General features: G+C 41.8%; 1 protein-coding gene across 2 annotated transcripts; it reads left to right on the top strand.

Moving 5' to 3' along the window:
* Window positions 1-5,963: 5,963 nt before the first annotated feature.
* PDZK1 (PDZ domain containing 1) lies at window positions 5,964-17,123 on the top strand. 2 transcript variants are annotated; one of them, XM_075102588.1, is made up of 9 exons: window positions 5,964-6,057; window positions 10,220-10,431; window positions 10,739-10,979; window positions 11,974-12,110; window positions 13,383-13,578; window positions 13,852-14,048; window positions 14,551-14,745; window positions 15,558-15,857; window positions 16,855-17,123. In XM_075102588.1, exons 2-9 carry the CDS (start codon window positions 10,222-10,224, stop codon window positions 16,930-16,932), a joined length of 1,554 nt encoding a protein of 517 aa, XP_074958689.1. In that variant the 5' UTR covers window positions 5,964-6,057; window positions 10,220-10,221; the 3' UTR covers window positions 16,933-17,123. The 2 variants fall into 2 exon arrangements, with proteins under 2 accessions (XP_074958689.1, XP_074958698.1); XM_075102597.1 differs by lacking the exon at window positions 5,964-6,057 and having other exon boundaries at window positions 6,522-10,431.
* Window positions 17,124-18,106: the final 983 nt, after the last annotated feature.

The raw sequence follows: 18,106 nt of genomic DNA on the forward strand, positions 1-18,106 counted from the left end.
GTGTTTTATACAATACTTGCCAAACTGGAATGGAAAAACCATCACTGGCAAAATAAGGGGCAAAGGGAAAGGGCTGTACTGATTTTGAACAGCTTAAATACAAGAACAAATAAATTATTCCTTCGTATTACTCTATTGAAGGAGACATTAAAACAGTCCAAGGGTCTGATGCACAATCCCTGTCAGACTTAGCTGTGGAAGGAAAGACTTAGCTGAAGAGGCTGCTGCCCCCTTGGATGGGAGCTGCAACTTTTTCAGGGAACATATCTCCACCTGACAGAGGTTGCAAATCACAGCCTTCAGTCAACACAGTTCATGGCCTTGCATATTAATATAAATTGAAAGTTATGTTGCCTCTTGTTAATACATGGGTTTGCAGTGGCTTAGACCGGGCATACCACCTTTCTGAAGCTGAGCGGCAGGGGCATCATTTTCTGCAGGGAGAAGGGGGCAGCTTTACAATTGTCCCAGCTGGAGTCAGCAGAGGATACAAATAAGCCTATATTCTCCCGACATGCTGCATTTGAAAATGAATTTTCATTAACTAGTTTGTTACAAATCCAATAAAAGAATGGCGCTGCAAGGAGACTAGTGAACTCGTGTCAGCAAGTATACAGTAAGCAATAGGTAAGCAAGCACTATTAAAAATTGATGTAATGAGGATTTCTAAAGGGATGTACATGCTCCCAGGCAAGGAAGTTCAGCTGAGACTGGCAGAGTCAACATCATAAAGATTTAAGAGAGGGAATATTTTTACAGCAAAATATCCACATGAACTTTTTGTCAATAGAGCAATGCTGGCAGTGATACATATCATTTGAGCACAACTTGGTTTTCAGAATTAAACATATGAATTACATTAATTCAAATTTAGGGTTGGACTGCTTGTACAACTGTGTTAATAACAAAAGGCACCTTTTAGTGGACTGACCTTTGTAACCTTACACTTTTATTATAAACGTTAAAGATCTACTTCACCATTCTTGCATTAACAGCTGTTTTCTACTCTTCCATCCCGTGGAACAGCCAAGAAAGTGGTTTCTTCACTATCTCTTAACACCATCTCTTAACTCACAATTTAAAAAACCAAACCAAAACTGCTTATAAAAAAAGAGAAGTGATCCAAAGGCTAGCTACATTTTTTCCCTTTTTTTTTAAATAAAAACCAAACAAAATAAACATTCAGACATAAATCGGTATAAACTCTTTGGATGTGAGTAAGTTAAATAAGGGCCATCATCCTGGCACCAACAGGCACACACTTTCCTCATTATCTGTGCCCAAAACAGGGCTAGGAAAGTGACCTGGGCCACACACTTACTGGCAAAGAGCAAGACTTTAGTAAATACCACTTACTGAAACTACACCCTGGCACAATACCAGCTGCACCAGGTTTGGCTCTCTCCACTCTGCATCACTCCACCCAGCACTGAGAGGCTCTGGAACACGCCACATGTACCCCCAGTGTCAGGCTACTAGAACATGAGCAGCACAGCTCTCATCATATTTCAAATGATAAGCATGAAAAATACCATTACCTTTATTGTCACCGCTGCCCATTTGCCAGCAGAGGACACATTCACTCTTCCTTGAAGTTAGGCAGCTCTTCAGGCTGTTATGAAGAATATGTGGACAAGGATGCTGAGGCACCTTTGTTACTGCTACGTGCTCAAGTCTACTGCTTTGAAAGCCTTCCAGAGGATCAAAATAAGGTGCCTGACACAGACAATACCAAAACATCTCCACAGCCACTGTTTTATTCCAGGTGGCCTGCTGGAAGCACTAGGAAGTGAGAAGCTTTTGCTTTGGGGGAAGGAGGCTAGACTTACCAAAAGCTGGGAATCTGTTCAAGTCACAGATCCTAGCAAGTACCAAAGTTAAGAACACAGCTGCTTCTCCCCATTTACCAATGTGCTGAGGAAACCGTGTGATCACTTACAACTACTAGAAAATGCTTACTTCTGATAATTTTTGGTAACAGAGGTAAGTACCACAGAATTTCTTCTAACCAAAGGAAGCTTTGGCAAAAAGAATGATTGAAAATATTTTGTAAATGTTGACCCAACAGGAGAATGCAATGAGGATGGAACAAAGGTCCTTATATTGCTACAACCAGGCTATAGATGAAAAGGGACATACCTGAGAAAGCAGACCCCCACTAAGTCTAGTCCCTGTGCTAACACAACCATATGAACTAAGTCACTGTGGCCAACTCCTGCAATATAAGAATACTGTGAATTCAGAGGTGTTCCAAGGTTTTATCACTTTTCCTGTAGTATTAAAAGGCAAAACCTGTTCTCTGTTTTTTCTTCCAGTTTGGTTCCTCATTTTCATAGCTGTATGAATATGCTTGAGAATACTCTTCCAAAAGGCTCAAGAACCAGAAGAAGAGATATTGCAAGCTGCTTTTACTCTGGTCCAGTCTTAAATAATTTTCATTCTACTGGTGGAAGGACAGAATTTCTGAATTTTTAGCCTCAAGGGCTTGTCAGCATTGGATGCATTAGTACACCTTCTCCATACAATTTACACCTCAGCCCCACAGATGCAAAGGTCAGCTCTAAGACATGCAGGGTCCCATTCTTGAGCACACATGGAGATATATGTGCCCTTGCACCTAGTCATCAGCATTGCATTCAACCTCCTGTCTTGGCCTTAGGGCTAACTACCAGCCTCAACTTAAAGAGCCTTCCCCTTGCCATTTGTATTTACTAACATTTCATAATTCACCACACCAGAAGCTTAAGTAGCCTGTTGTCTGCTAGGCCTTTCTCCCTCAACTTTCTTTTCAAAGCCTTTTGAAACAACTGCACAGCCTCCACCTCCTTCCCATTTGGAACATGACCATGCTTTCCCTTCTAAAAAACACAGAAGGTTTCTATGTTTCACTAACATTTTGCATTTGTGTAGCACCTTATTCTTGAAAAATCTTGTCCAGACCCAAAATGTCCTCAAGCGACTATCACAGTGGCACTACAATAAAAGAAATATACCTTGCTTCAAATACTGTGCTGTTTCCTTGTGTGCTGACCCGAGATCCTTGTACGTGTTCCCATCTGCACTGTGCTTAGCTGCAAACTATGAGCCACTGATTCCCTTTCCCTATGTCCCTCCTCATCCAGTCTTTGTCTGAAGGATTGTAAGCAGAGGACAGGGCAGGGTCCGACTTCTCCGGTGCTTACAACACTGGAGATCACTTACTTCAGTTTTTAGATTGTATGTTATACAAAGAGGAACAACTAGTCACAACAGGCTTGCAAATCCACTTACAGTAAGTGGATTACAGTAAGGCTTTTATAACATCGATGACTGTTCTACTGCAGCACATTTAGGTTATGCTTATTTCTATTACCTTTCCTTTGAATTAAAACAGTTGGAGCAGACAGCCAAGGAAAACACAGGTATTAATTCTAATAATCCAATTCCACAGTAAGTTAATGAGGGAAATAAGTAATTTTAAAGCTTTCTAAAACTGAATGAGATTTTTTTTTAACAAGAACTTCACACAGTCAATTCATTAAGTGCCTTGGTAAACCAAGATCTCAACTTTAGGATCTTCCCCCCTCATTAGAAACACTATAAGTTCAGTCCATATCTATAAGCATATCATCCACTGGTCATAAGCATGTGCAGAAGATATACCCTTGGAGTAGGCTGACCCCAAGCAACAGCCGAACACCCACCCTGACTCCCTCTCACTCTTCTCCTGCAGATGGGGAAAAAATAAAAGGCAGGCAAGAAGATTTGTGGATTGAGATAATGACAGTTTGATAGGGAAAGGAAACCTGTGCATGCAAGGAAAGAAAAACAGGAATTAATTCACTACTTCCCATCAGCAGGCAGATCTTTAGCTACTTCATGGGAAGGAGGAACTCAACATGCACAACAGTTGCTTGGGAAGACCGTCATAACCACAAACATCTGCCCTTCCTCCTCTTTTCACTGAGCTTTTAATGCTGAGCACGACATCAAATGGTATGGAATATCCCTTTAGTCAGTTGGGGTCAGCTGTCTCAGCTCTGTCCCTCCCAGCCTGCTCACTTAGGAGGACATGGGGGACAGAAAGCAAACACTGTTCAACAATATCCAAAACAAAGTGGTGTGTTATCAACACTCTCTTAAGCCACAAATGCAAAACGCAGCACCATGCAGGCTGCCATGAAGAAAGTTAACTCCATCCCACCCAGACCCAGTACAATCTTAACCCCTTAATTCCGTATCATTCACATCATGCTCAGGTCACAAATTATCAAGTATCCTCTGTCCCATTCATACATTGCTTAATTTCTACATCCTACCTCATCAAGCCTTTTCATTCTATTTCTTATTCCTGAAATCCCTTCTTACCAACACTTACAACTTATACTACATACTTAAACCATTTTTACATCCAACAGTCAGGTTTATACATCCTCATTAACCACTATACCTTGTCCCTTGACATATATACAGGTATCCCCCTAGTCCATGCTCCCCCTCCCCAAAATGTCCATAAGAACAGTGGATGACTTTGGTCCTATCTGTCAAGGAGGTAACTCAGGACAGAAGCAGCGTGGCGCTCAGCAATCCAACAAGACCGCTTGGGCTGGGTCAGCGCTGCACTCACATGGTTCCTTGTAAGGCCCATTCTCCATTGCTTCAGGTGATCCTGCTGTATTACTTCCTATATCATACAAGTCAAATTATGGATTATATTCCCCCAGGGATAAATCTCCTTGAGGTACACAACAGATTTCTACTTTCTGCGCTATCCACCAAATGCGCCTGGGTCCTTGAGCAAAGACAATCCCACAAATGGGCTTTCCTTTTCCCAAGGCAGAGAAACCCACGCTGCCTTCCCCAGACACTTACCTATATGTACTACAGGGACCTCATCTCCTCTCACAAAGTATGTAGGGGCTTTGTCTGGGCACAACCAGGGCAGTTAGTAGATCATCTGGTGTTAACCACCCAAGAGGCTTCTGCTAAATTTAGGTCCCACTGCTTCCGTTCCCCAGCACCTCATGCTCTCAGCATAGTCTTTAACAGTCCATTGTATCATCCAGTCTTTCCAGAGGCTTGTGGGTGGTAGGTACATGATGCATCAAATCAGTGCCATGTTTCTTGGCCCAGGAGTGTATGAAGTTATTTCAGAAATGAGTTGCACTGACTTGCTTCTTTCTGGGGTACTGTGACACAGAACTTGACTTTCAAGGACCAGAATGGCATTTCAAGCAATAGCATCGTTTACAGGGTATGTCTCCAGTCACCCAGTAGACACTTCCACCATGGTAAACACATAGCACTTGCCTTGGCAGGTTCAGAGCAGCAGTCCAGTATATCCAGTTTGCCAGGCCTCACCGTATTGATATCCCAGCCACCTCCCTCCCTCTATTCCAGGGAGACTTTACTCACTTGATTGCAGTGCATATTTCACAAGCATGATGGCCTCAACAGTCAGGGCCACCCCTCAATTATGAGCCCATTGTTTCATTGTATTTCTCCCAGTTACTGTCCTTACCTTGGATTCTTCAAGCTTTTTCATCCTATTTTCACCCCTTGTACTGTAGAGGAGGGGAGTGAGAGCACCTTGGTGGGCATCTGGCTGCTGGCCAAGGCTAACCCATCACAGTCTTTTTTTTTTTTTTTGGCATCCAGCATGGGCCACACAGATTCAAACTGGTAACATCTTGATCTGCAGTCAAATGCTGCTGGCCCAGGCCAACCCACCACAATCCAAACCTGTTCCCTTTAAGACATTTCTTATAGCTAGAGAAGGCTTTTGCCCAGAGCAAAGATCAGGCTTGCCTCCGATGACCTCCTTGACTGAGTTTTTTTAGTATAATTATCGGTAGAACAAAATTCAAAGCTGCTGAGAAGTGCATGTGATTATCACTTCTGCAGACAAAGACAAGGCTGCTTATCGAGGTGTTGAACATATTCAGTGAAACTTGGTTAAATAAATCATCTTTTAAATCAACCTTTGCCCAATCAAAGTCCAGCCTTACTTATAGGTACAGCCACAGGAGGGACAGCAAAAAAGAATTCCTGTGAAGGCTGCTCCACACAGACATACAGGTAAGAAATTCCTTTTATTGCTAATCCCTTTTCCCTTAGAAAACTCCTTTTTACGATCTCAATAATTTTGCATGTAAAGCTTTCATGGATTAAAAGGAATGGTATCCAATGCACTGTAACCTTCCCTCTAAATACAAAGAGAGAATCTTTCCTATAAAAGCCCATTGTTTCTTCAGCTTTGTGTACCACTCGTTTTGCATGTTAACTTCAGGAATTAGCACAGATTCCCAATGTTAGTCAAGAAAAATGGCTTTAAGTTGTAGTTGCGATCAATGCAGTCTGATGTGTTCCAAACAACGTCCAAATAATAGGGCAGTCTATCCCTGTATGGAGTTAGTCCCAGTGCAACTACACAGTCACTCAGAAAAGCACAAGGCACCTGACCAAGGGGAACAAGTAAATCATGATCTGCAGGCTTCCTATCCCTGCATGCTGAAATTCCCCATACTCTTTAGCTTAATTGACATCTGTGCCAAGCCCCCACCACACATCCATGTTGTTCTATATGCTGCCCAACTAACCTCAACAATGCACTTTCAGCTTCAATAGCAAACTGTAGCATGGGTAGCCACAGAGGTAGTTCTGCAGTAGGCTGCTATCATGGAAGGATCTGACTGCCAGCTAGTTCTGAAAAAAGGAAAAAGGAAAGAAGGCCAGTCCCCACATACATTAGCCACATAGATGATAGAAAGAGAAGAAAAAAACATGGAGTTGCAAAGAAATCTTTACATGGAAACAGATGAATTTTTTTAGTATTTATTAGGCTGTGATAAATGGCTAATCTCTGCAACACAACTTTGGCCTTTTGACAGACTTCTGTCAGTAGAGAGAGGAAGAAAAAAAAAGATCTTTCCAGTATAATACAAATCAAGTTTGCTAATTACCTGGACTTTCCAACTGGAAGAAGTTGTCTTCATTCATCTTGTTCCCCTATCATCGTGGATCTTTGGTAGGAGTTCCTAAGACAACTACTTTTGGAGTTGTTCCCTGGTCACAATTATTGCTTCCTGCTAATGATACACATTACCCAAACCAGTTTCATTACATCATCAAAGAATAGAAGAGTTTAGGATGGAAGGGACTTTGGGAGGTTGCCTGGTCCAATGCCCCATACAAAACATGCTTAACTTTGATCAGGTTGCTCAGGGCCCTGTCCAGGTAAAGTATCTTCAAGGACAGAGATTCCACAGCCCCTCTCTGCGCACCTGTTCTGGTATCTGACAGCCCCCAAGATGAAAAGCTGTTCTTACAGCTGTCTAATTGGAATTTCCCTTGCTGCAGCCTGTGTCTGTTGCTGCTCATTCTACCACTGTTAACTTCCAAGAAGAGACTGGCTCTGTGTTCTCTACACAATCTGGTTAGGCAGTTGAAGACATGAATAAGATACTCCCTTTACTTTCTCTTCCCGAGACTGAACCAACCCAGCGCTCTCAGCCTCCTTAAACATTACGTGCTCCAAAATCTAAATCATCTCAGTGGACTAGCTCCAATATGTCAATTACTTGGGGAGCTCAAAACTGAAGACAGTACTCACATGCGGTTTCACAAGTGCCAAAGAGAGTGGAAAATCCCTTCCATTGACCTGCTGGCTACATTACGATACTACCCAGTATACAGTTGACCTTCACCACAAAGGTACACCACTAACTCATGTTCATCTTGGACACCTGAGTGGTGCCCAACAAAGCTGCCTTCTGGCCACCCAGCAGTCAGCCTGTATTGTTGTGCATGGTCTAGATAGATATTTCACACACACACACTTTTCTTTGTTGAACTTCATAAGGTCCCTGTCGACCCACTTCTCTAGCCTGCTAAGGTACCTCTAAATAGCAACCCTAACCTCTAGCCTATTGACTGCTCCCCCTCAATTTGGTATCATCAGCTTATTGAGGATGTCTCACTGTCCTTATCATAAATTAACAGAATTAATTATAATTATTTTAATATTAATATGATTAATAATAAATGAATCATAAATAAAGATGTTAAACAGTATCAACCCCACTACCAACTCTGAAGAATACCACTAATAACCAGCCAACAGCTGGATTACATACCACTGATCAAAGCCCTCTGAACCTAGTGGCCCAGCCAATTTTCTGCATCGTCTGGTAGCCTGCTTCTCCAGTACGTATGTCACCATAGCAGCTACACTGACTGTACTAGAGACTGTATCAAAGTCATTGCAAAAATTAAGCTGAACAGCATCCACTGCTCTCTGCCTGTCACAGAGCCAGCATACGCATCATGTAAAGTTATCAGGTTCATGAGGTATCATAAAAATCAGTAAATCCATACTGTCTGATCCCAAACCCCTTCCTGCCATTGGCACATGTGTCTTGGCACAGGTTCTAGGAAGATTTGCTTGAAAACCTCTAGAGGACAAAGATCACTGCCTAACAGCAATCTAGTAGCAATCCCCAGGATCAAGTATACCCTTTAACCACCTGATCTCAAATTATCTGGGGAAGTAACACAGCACCCTGGAGACCCTGACAGGAAATTCTGCTCCAGTTGTCACAAATTCATTGAGAAATCATTTTAATCAAACTACTGCTGTTACGTTAGCAGCCTGTCATTTCTAAACCAAATTTAATTTCTTTCTCACACAACATCACATTTTTATTTTGATTACATCTCATGTCATTGTTAAAGTCAGAGTTGGAGTCAAAGTTTCAGTCAGGCAGCAGACTGAGGCTTTATGGTCATTTCAGGATTCATGTGAGAATTGCAAGATAAGCACACTGTCCCAACTCCTCCATTTTGTTCCACACAGACCAGGTAGTATTACGTTACCTCTCCTGCAAGCGATTACCTGATGGCACATTCAGATTGTTAGTAGGTATATGCCTGAATATTCTACACTTTTGTTAGACCTCATAATACTTGCATTCATATCTTATCCATGTCTCGCATATAATGATATACCAAAGTGAAATAGCTCTGTTAGCTCCTCTTCATATCAGAATCACAGTGTTTAATTAGGATTCAGCAGCAGAGGAAAACATGGACAGCTCCAAGAACTTTGACTCTACCAGTAACTTCTAAAGGACACAGAAATAAAGCAGGTGCACCATTTTGTATGAAAATTGAGATGTAGAGATATCGAATCCAGCTAGAAGAAAAAAAAGCTTTGTAAGTGGAGACAGCGGTCTTCCTAGTTCCTTTATAGTCCTTGCTTTCCACCCTCCAATGCAAACCTTGTACTCATTAACAATAACATTCCAGTTACAATGTCTTTTCCTGAAACTTAATTTTGTTTAGCTAAAATAACAGAACAGGAAATCCTGGTTAGGACAATGAGGTCCTTCCTTGATCCCACCTGTTGGTCCATCTGCACAGGTTGCACAGAAAAGTTGTAGAGTCTCCATCCTTGGAGATATTCAAAAGGCTGAGAGAGCTGGGACTGTTCAGCCAGGAGAAGCAAAGGCTCAGGGGAAACTTATCAATGTATAAAAATATCTGAAGGGAGGGTGCAAAGAAGATGAAGCCAGGCTCTCTTCAGTGGTGCCCACTGACAGGACAAGAGGCACTGGGCACAACTAAAACACAGGAAGCTCCATCTGAATGTGAGGACACTTTTTTACTACGAGAGTGACTGAGCACTGGCACAGGTTTCCCAGACAGGTGACGGAGCCTCCCTCCTTGGAGATACTCAAAAGCTGTCTGGACTTGGTCCTGGGGAGCTGGCTCTAGGTGACACTGCTTGAGCTGGGAAGTTGGACCACATGAGGCCCAACTCCAGAGGTCCCTGCCAACCTTGACCATTCTGCAGTTCTGTGAAATCCCATTTTGTCACATAACTTTTCTATAAAATTGCAGTATTTTTGTGCTGCTGTTATTTTTCCTCTGTAAGACTTACTTCTGGTATTAAATCCTACCTCTACTTTCACTGTGTCATCACAGGAGACAACTTCTTTCTTCCAGTTCTGCATCTTGCTTAACTTCATTTGAGATAGGGAGACAAGAAAAGCAAGGAGGGAAAGGGAATATGGATTGGTTCCTTCTCCCTAGCCTTGTTAACTAGCTTCAACTTTGCATAAAGAAGGGAAACCAAAACTGAAGAATGCTGAAGCAAACTGTCTCCATAAGTATTTAAAGGGAACATATCTAGGTAAGCTTACTGGTTTTACTCACACATCTTTTCCATCCCGTCTGGTAGAGATGACTTCCGTTCTCCAGCCCCGAGAATGTAAAGTGACCAAAAAGCCCCAAAAGAGCTACGGATTCTACCTGCGTATTGAGAAAGACACAGCAGGGCATCTCATCCGGAACGTGGAAAAGAACAGCCCAGCTGAAAAGGCTGGCTTGAAGGATGGAGACAGAGTCCTCAGGGTTAATGGTGTGTTTGTAGACAAGGAGGAACATGCACAGGTACATCTCTGTTTAGTCTGGGATCCACACCACTCCCCCTTACCCAGACCCACTGCCACTATGCAAAGCTTTCTCTTCCAGTTTTGATGGTATCTTCTGCTAGGAAATCCAAGAGCAGTCAACTGCTGATTATCTCCCTGCATCATTCATTACCCACAATGGGTATGAAGCATCTTTGAGGTGCCTCCATAGTGCATAAGCAGAGGGATGAGACAAGAAAAACAATAGACAGCGCAACCCTTCCTGGGACATGCTTTTAGGTCAATCCCTCTAGCACCTGCTTGCCATTTCACCTTGTCCACTGCAGGTGGTGGAGATTGTCAAAAGCAGTGGGAATTCTGTTGTACTTCTTGTTCTGGATGATGCATCTTATCAAAAGGCAAAAAAGGAGGGAGTGAACTTGGAAGAGCTGAGTCAAAAGGTGTCAACAGGACAGCAGCAGGAGCAGCAGTCCCCACCACCCACAGCAAATGGAGTTTCACAACCCCGGCTCTGCTACCTAGTGAAGGACGAGAAAGGCTATGGCTTCTCTCTGAAAACCACAGAAGGTGAGAGCCTGGGGAGAAGAAAGGGAGCATGTGCGTGGGTGCAGCTGCAGGGACACAGACAACTACAGTTAACATGTGGGGGCCAACAGGGACATACAAACTGCTCTTGCTAACAGAAAGAAAGTGAGAAGCAGTAAGATGAGCCCAGATCTATCTCTAGTCCATTTCAGTATAGCACATGCAGTGCATGGTTTTCAGAGAACCACATTTCTTATGGGGTGGAGAAAAGATGGGGGAAAAAAGGGTAAAAAGGAGATGCTATTTTCTGCTTGTTATTTAAGCCCACTTACCAAAACCAAATTTGCAGTCCATGCTCAAATACCAGATATACACTCAATATGCTATATAAAGTCCTGTTCCATTCTTCCATATCACCTCAGGTAACAGCACACAACATTCTGGACAGCTGTCAAACACTTTTCCTCATTTGTACATTATTTCATTTAGAAAGCAAGGGATTTTGATCCTCTTCGAAAGGCACATGCCTTTCTTCCAAGGCCAGACACAGAATAGGGAAGTCTTCTGGAAAGCATCACCTCTAAAGAAGGTGTTTTGGAATGCAATATAACTGAAAGACCAAATATGGAAGCTGTCCAAACACAGGACATTATGACATATATAAAACAACAATAAAAGCAGCTCCTCACTTCAAACTGGGGGGGGGGGTATGTGTGCGCGCGCACGCCTCAGGGCAGGAATCAAATCCTTCTCAGCTATCTTAATCAGCCCCTTTGGCACTCTTGGTTGTTGAAAAATAAAAGATTGTTTGAGCTGCAGATAGTAAACAAATGCTTCCCTCCCCAACAGAAGTGATTTTTCAGGACAGAATAAGAGATAGAGGTGTGTCTATGTGGAAGGTTTGTGGTGTCACTGTAATCTGCACGTAAGAAGAGACCAAGAGTCTCTAAGGACATCAGTGCTGAGTTTCCTTAACCATTAAATTCAGGCATATTTCAGTGACTTATCCTGTGTAATGAGTTCTCATTTATTTTAGGACAGAAGGGGTTGTTCATAGTAGAGCTTTCATCACAAGGAGCAGCTGCAAAGGCTGGTGTCCAAAATAACGATCGCCTGATTGAAATCAATGGAAAAAATGTGGAAAATTACACACATGAGGAAGTGGTGGAAGAGGTATTTGTTTGCATACTGATTCATCTTCTGTTCTGGCCCACTTTCACAGCAACCTATCAAGGTTACTGAGGAGGCAGGTCTGACTGATTTGAATGCTTCACAGTAAATCTTGGAAGCTACTATTCGTGTATCATCAACAAGGCAGAGTACCCCTCTGCTTTGGCTCTGCTGTCAAGTAGCCTCTTGAAATGACTCTGAATGAATACTACCATCAAGACAGGCCAAAGAATTTTAAATAACAGAAGTATAGTGCTGCCAGAAACCCTATTAAATAAATCATACTCTGTTCCTAGAAGTACTGGAAATACTCCTCATGGTGAGAGGGCAAGTCATCAAATGTGGTTTCCAGGGCAGGAAGAGGGGGAACTCTGATGATACAGTTAGCATGGAACAGGGAAAATTCATTATTTTTAGACAGTAGTTCCTTTCTCCTGTTAAGAAGTCCAAAACTAATGAAAGTTACTGTGCAAGTAATTTCACTACCTGGCCTCAGCTGCAAAGAACATTGCTAATGAGGCTTCCAGCTTTCCACTATTGGCACTGCTAAAACGCAGCTGGAGCTGAAGAGATTTCAGAGCCATGACACAGGCAGCACATGCTCTGGCATTCCAGCATCACAATTTACTGCACACTACTAACTATGGAACTGTGCAACACCTGCGTTTTGCTGAGCTGCCATAACATCAGCACCGGAGTGACACTGGTTAAGACGAGTAAAGACGACACCCATTAGAATAGAAAAGAATAAGAGAAGGATGGACTTGGAGAGGCTGAACAGACAAAAAACACCTCCAAAACTTCAGAATCAGTAATAAAGGGAGATGAAAGAGGACCAAGAGTGGCAGAAACTTGACTCTTGTCACTGTAATCTAGAATAGTGGTATAGATGGCATGATATGTCTATATTGTAGAGTTCCACATCTAGATAAGCCAAGCACTGAGGCTTACTGGATTCTACTGGCACTGTATGCCACCCTCATGGCACGCTAGAGCTAATTCCAGAGAAGTCAGGAACACAGTATGAAATACAGAAAACTTCCTCACATATGCACTGGATCTTTCATGCCCAAGACCTTGTCATGGTCCAAATTTCTGACAGCGGGAGGGAGGGGGGAGGGGATCAACTTACAGTAGCATGACCTACACCATATGGCTCATTCATCAACAGCACCCACCCACCACTAAATATCAGTACACCGTCTACCAAAGTATCTACCACTCCCACATGTTGTTGAAGGGGTGACATATGAGACTGTACATGTACTATTACAGGTAAAGAAGTCTGAAAATCATGTTATGTTTCTGCTTTCAAATGAAGAAACAGACCGCTATTACACAAGCAAGAAGATGGTACTGAGCAAAGAGAATGCCAACCTAAGATTGCTTCCCCTCAAACCACGACTTAGTGAGATCCACAAAGGAGAAAATGGTTATGGCTTTTATCTACGGATGGAACAAAATACGGGTGGTGAGAACTAAGTTAACACACAGACCATGATATTTGCTATACAATTTCTTCCTCTACAAGGTTTGCAGACCTCATTCTCTTTGGCTTCTTACTGGTCATCTAGGAAAAGTCTTCTACAGAAGTGTTACAGAAGTGCTACAGAAGTGCTAGATCAGGGAGATGATCTCAACCCAAAGTGTAATTCTGACAATTAGCCTTTGCCATGCATTTTTGTGTCTTTAAACTTACCAAGCATACACCTTCACGTCAATCTCTTTTCATTTCTGATCCTAGATCATGTGATCAAGGATGTCGATTCTGGGAGCCCAGCAGCCAAGGCGGGTCTCAAAGACAATGACATCTTGGTAGCTGTCAATGGCGAGCAAGTGGATGGTCTGGATCATGAAAGCGTAGTGGGTAAAATTAAACAGTCTGAGGCAAAAACCACACTGTTGGTAGTGGATAAGGAGACTGATGCCATGTATAAACTGGTAAGAAAATGCAAACTACTGCTAAGAATTTATAATTTATCATTATGAAGAGACATATGCAGCAATGAAACAGCCAGTCTGCTCTGACAGACACTTCTTTGACTTGCAGGGAATGTCTAAGATGCATCCATATTTCAGCAACTCCCCTTGCACAGCCAGTCTCTAAACAGCCAAATTTTTGGCCTCTTCCATGTTTTTATAGGCACTATTGGAACAACTCAAAGTTTAAACACACCACAAGAAAGGTTAGAAGTTTAAGAATACAAATTCAGAGCTACGCAGCTATGTAACCATTTATGAACAAATAACAAAATTTCCTTCTCACATAGATCACTGTAGTTTTCCACTCAGCAGAAATTAATAGCAAAGAGTTCTTCATTGCAGCTCAAGTGTCAGTCTTTATAAAAGTTTCAAACAAAACAAGTTGAGCATGAAAGCCTAATACAGGTTTCACAACAGAAGTTTTTATGTCAACAAAGTTTTATTTGTCACTTTTTTTCAGGCTCAAATTTCCCCCTTCTCTTACTACTACAAAGCACAAGATCCAACTACAGCAAAAATGGAGGAAAGAGTGGAGTTGCACACTGAGCAGAAAGCTAACCACAAGCCAAAAGTCTGCAAGATGGTGAAAGGGCCTAGTGGATTTGGCTTCAGCTTAAACATGATCAAGAACAAGCCTGGACTGTTCATCAGTGAGGTACTAATGTAGAATGAGGAACAAGGAAAAGCTCAGGTAGTCTGTTGGACAGCCTCCTCCCTTCCATCTTGCAAAAACATTCAAGAAAAGCCACAAAAGACAAGCCTCTTCTCCCGCACTCTCAGATAAAGAGCTGTAACTGTTAAAGTCAGACTAACATTGTAGGACCAAGATAAATAAGCACCAGAAAACATTCCTCCTTCTGCTAGACATTTACAGGGAAGGGGAATCCAGCTTTTGCCTCATTTTTGCTTTTATTCATGCTGACATGCTAAAATTAGTATTTTAAATAGATGTTTTTCACTGTAGAACATCCTAAACGTAAGAAAGAAACCTTTGCCCCCTTCACCCTCTTTCTCTGAATTCCACAGCTGGCAAAAGTCAAACCTCTACTGTTTCAAATTATGTCTATGCCTTCAGCTTTCTTAAGAGGAGGGGTTCTGCACATTACTAAGGAATCTGTGAAACACAGTATCGTTAACTTTAAAGTTACTGGACAGGGACCTGCAAATAGTAAGAAAACTGGGTTTCTACCTGTCTTCATGAGTCTACCATGCCACATTTCTATTCTACCATGCTGAAGTCCAGCAAAATCAAGATGCATCTTAAATCTCGAACTGATGGGTTCCACGTTTATTATGGCTACGCCTATTGCCTCTCCCAATTCATTCTGGCCCCACAAATCTCCCCTTCTCCATGCTTATTTTGCCATCTTTTAAGGAAAGCAGTAACACAATAGTCTAGCTAACCATCAGTTGTGAATGCATCTTTAAGTTTTATGCTAATATCACAGTTTGAACTTGCCTTTGCAGGTACAAAACTGCGGGCCAGCTGACACAGCAGGTGTAGAAAATAATGACTTTTTGGTGGAAGTGAACGGGTTGAATGTGATGAATGAATCCTATGACAAAGTGGTGGCAAGAATCCAAGATAGTGGCGACAGACTAACACTACTGGTGTGCAGCAAAGAAGCTTACAAATACTTCCAGAGCCAGAACATTCCCATCACAGCCTCTATGGCAGATCCAGTCCATGACACTTCCGAACTTCCTGCTAATACAGAAAACCATCTGACAGATCCAGAGAGAAACTCACCTGAACCAAGAGAAAGGGTGAGTAATACTGCATTAAGTAGATGTTGAAGGATCATCTAGGGGATAGGAAGAGATTTTTTTCAGCTAGTATGTATTCCTAAACTAGAATTTTTACTTGAGCCTGGATTTTTACAAGTCAGTCTATGTTATTAAAAGGAAACCTGTGGTCTGATTACTATAAACAACTCTTCCCTTTCCCCACACATAATACAGATGAGTATCTTTAATGCAACATTAAATGACAGAAATGATGCTCATACAAGAGATTTTATGGAGCAAAATAATCCAAATACGGTAATCCTTAATGAAGATGGGAAACAGGCAATACAATCCTAAAAGTGCAGGGAAAGAAGTGCTTAAATACATCAAAAAGCATAAACCACTTTTGGGGAAATCAGGTGAAATATTTTGAAACAGATCATTTTGTAGAAGGAAGAGCAACTGATAGGTTATGATGACATTTTGTAGGAAATATGCTAATTTGAAATTATTCACTTCATGCCATTGAAAAGAAGCATGAAGAAGTCAGAAAAGCAGGAAGGTATTTCTTCTTGAAACAGCCATTTTGAACCCTCTGTGTGGTCAGCCTTAAATATTTAAATGCTTCTTTTCTGATCACGCAAAAGTGACAGACAAGGAAGAATAAGTCCAATACTGTCTCCTATTCATTTTTCTTCATTAGCCTTGTCTGCAAATGTCCAGCTGCAAGTTTTTTCATAAGTTTCTTCGTCACTAAGCTGCATTTTGCAGATCTGAAGGTAGCACCACTTTTGTGTGCAAATTCAGCAGGTATGGGAATTAAATAATAGGAAACTTCTATAGAACAAACTTCTCTCTAAATGTACTTAACCAAAAAGCCCTTCAACAACAAAAATCACATTTGTTGATTCATTCTGCCATCCAGACAAGTACATGATTAGTGCAGATGAAAACAGCAGTCCTTCGTAACACAGCAGACTATCAAGCATGTTTACAAACTAAAAATAATCAGAACATATTTGTTACTCCTCTGCAGGCAAGCTCATCAGCCTCTTCACAATCAGCTGCCTCTACAAGAGCAGACAGCGACAACAACGATGACACAAAGTTGTGAGGAGACAAACTATGCCAAGAACAAAAAAACCACCAACCTTCCAAATCCTCTTTCTTCAGTCATTCTTTGCTACTATGCCTCCCAGAGCTCAACTATTCCTTGGATTGCCATACCTGTAAAGGACTGTAATCTCTTGCTGAAATGCAGCTCTCCAGAATAAACACTTCAGTGTAACACTTGCATTCATTTAACACATTGCAATTGTACTTCATTGTCTTTCCGCCTTGTAAAGTGGGCAGTTAGTCACTTACTTCTGTAAAGGCTTAAATAACTAAAAGTACATAACTAAGTATACCGCAGCAGAATGCAGAAATATTTTATAGATTTGTAAGCGTCTTAGCCTTTTAAGAATAAGCTCTTAATAAAGAGCAACTGATTTCTCCCCATCTCCCAGGAGAGGCATTCTCCTCCTAATCAAAGCTCATCAACTCAATCTCTGTGGCGACTCTTCTGTTATACTTACAGCAGTACGACTGCTGTGAAATGGCATACGCCAATGTACTCTGTGCATTACACTCCTTTCTCCTGCTAATATTGTAAAAATGTCTTTCAAACATTAAGCTAACTTCATAATTCATAACTCAAGGCGTTTAAGCACTATTCTCTCTCCTCTGCAAACAGTTGTGGATCATGGTCGTTTGAATAGCCTACATAATTCAGTCACACAGGTTGTCTAATTCCAAGTCAAAACCACACTGTCTTGAATGTGACATAAATGGCTCTATAATACTGCTGCTGTATACTTCGCCTCCTTGCTGTACACCAAAGAAAAGACAGAAATAAGTTGTTTAGAGTGGCTATTTCCCACCCCCTCCCAGGTCTTACTCATACCACCTATGATTTACATTCTAGAACAATTTTAAAACAAAGCCTACGAGGGTGGCTATGGGAAGCTACAAGTTTAAGTCACACAGAAAAGATTTACTTTTATGCCTTGAATTACATCAAGAAGGGGAAATGGGCTACTGTAGAACACGTGGGTTGTGGGGAACACCAAATTTACAGCATATAAAGTAAACAAATTTGTAACATACAAGGTAAATGAGGCATAGCTGTGGTCTTTGACTTCACACCGACCTCTAGCGAAGAAGAATCCAAAACCTCAGTTCCATTTATGCAGGGAGAAAAAACATAACACTTGGCAATAGAAAGCTAATCTCCATCTCCTAGGGAT

The sequence above is a fragment of the Phalacrocorax aristotelis genome, chromosome 1 (genome assembly GCF_949628215.1).
Source record: "Phalacrocorax aristotelis chromosome 1, bGulAri2.1, whole genome shotgun sequence".
Taxonomy (NCBI): domain Eukaryota; kingdom Metazoa; phylum Chordata; class Aves; order Suliformes; family Phalacrocoracidae; genus Phalacrocorax; species Phalacrocorax aristotelis.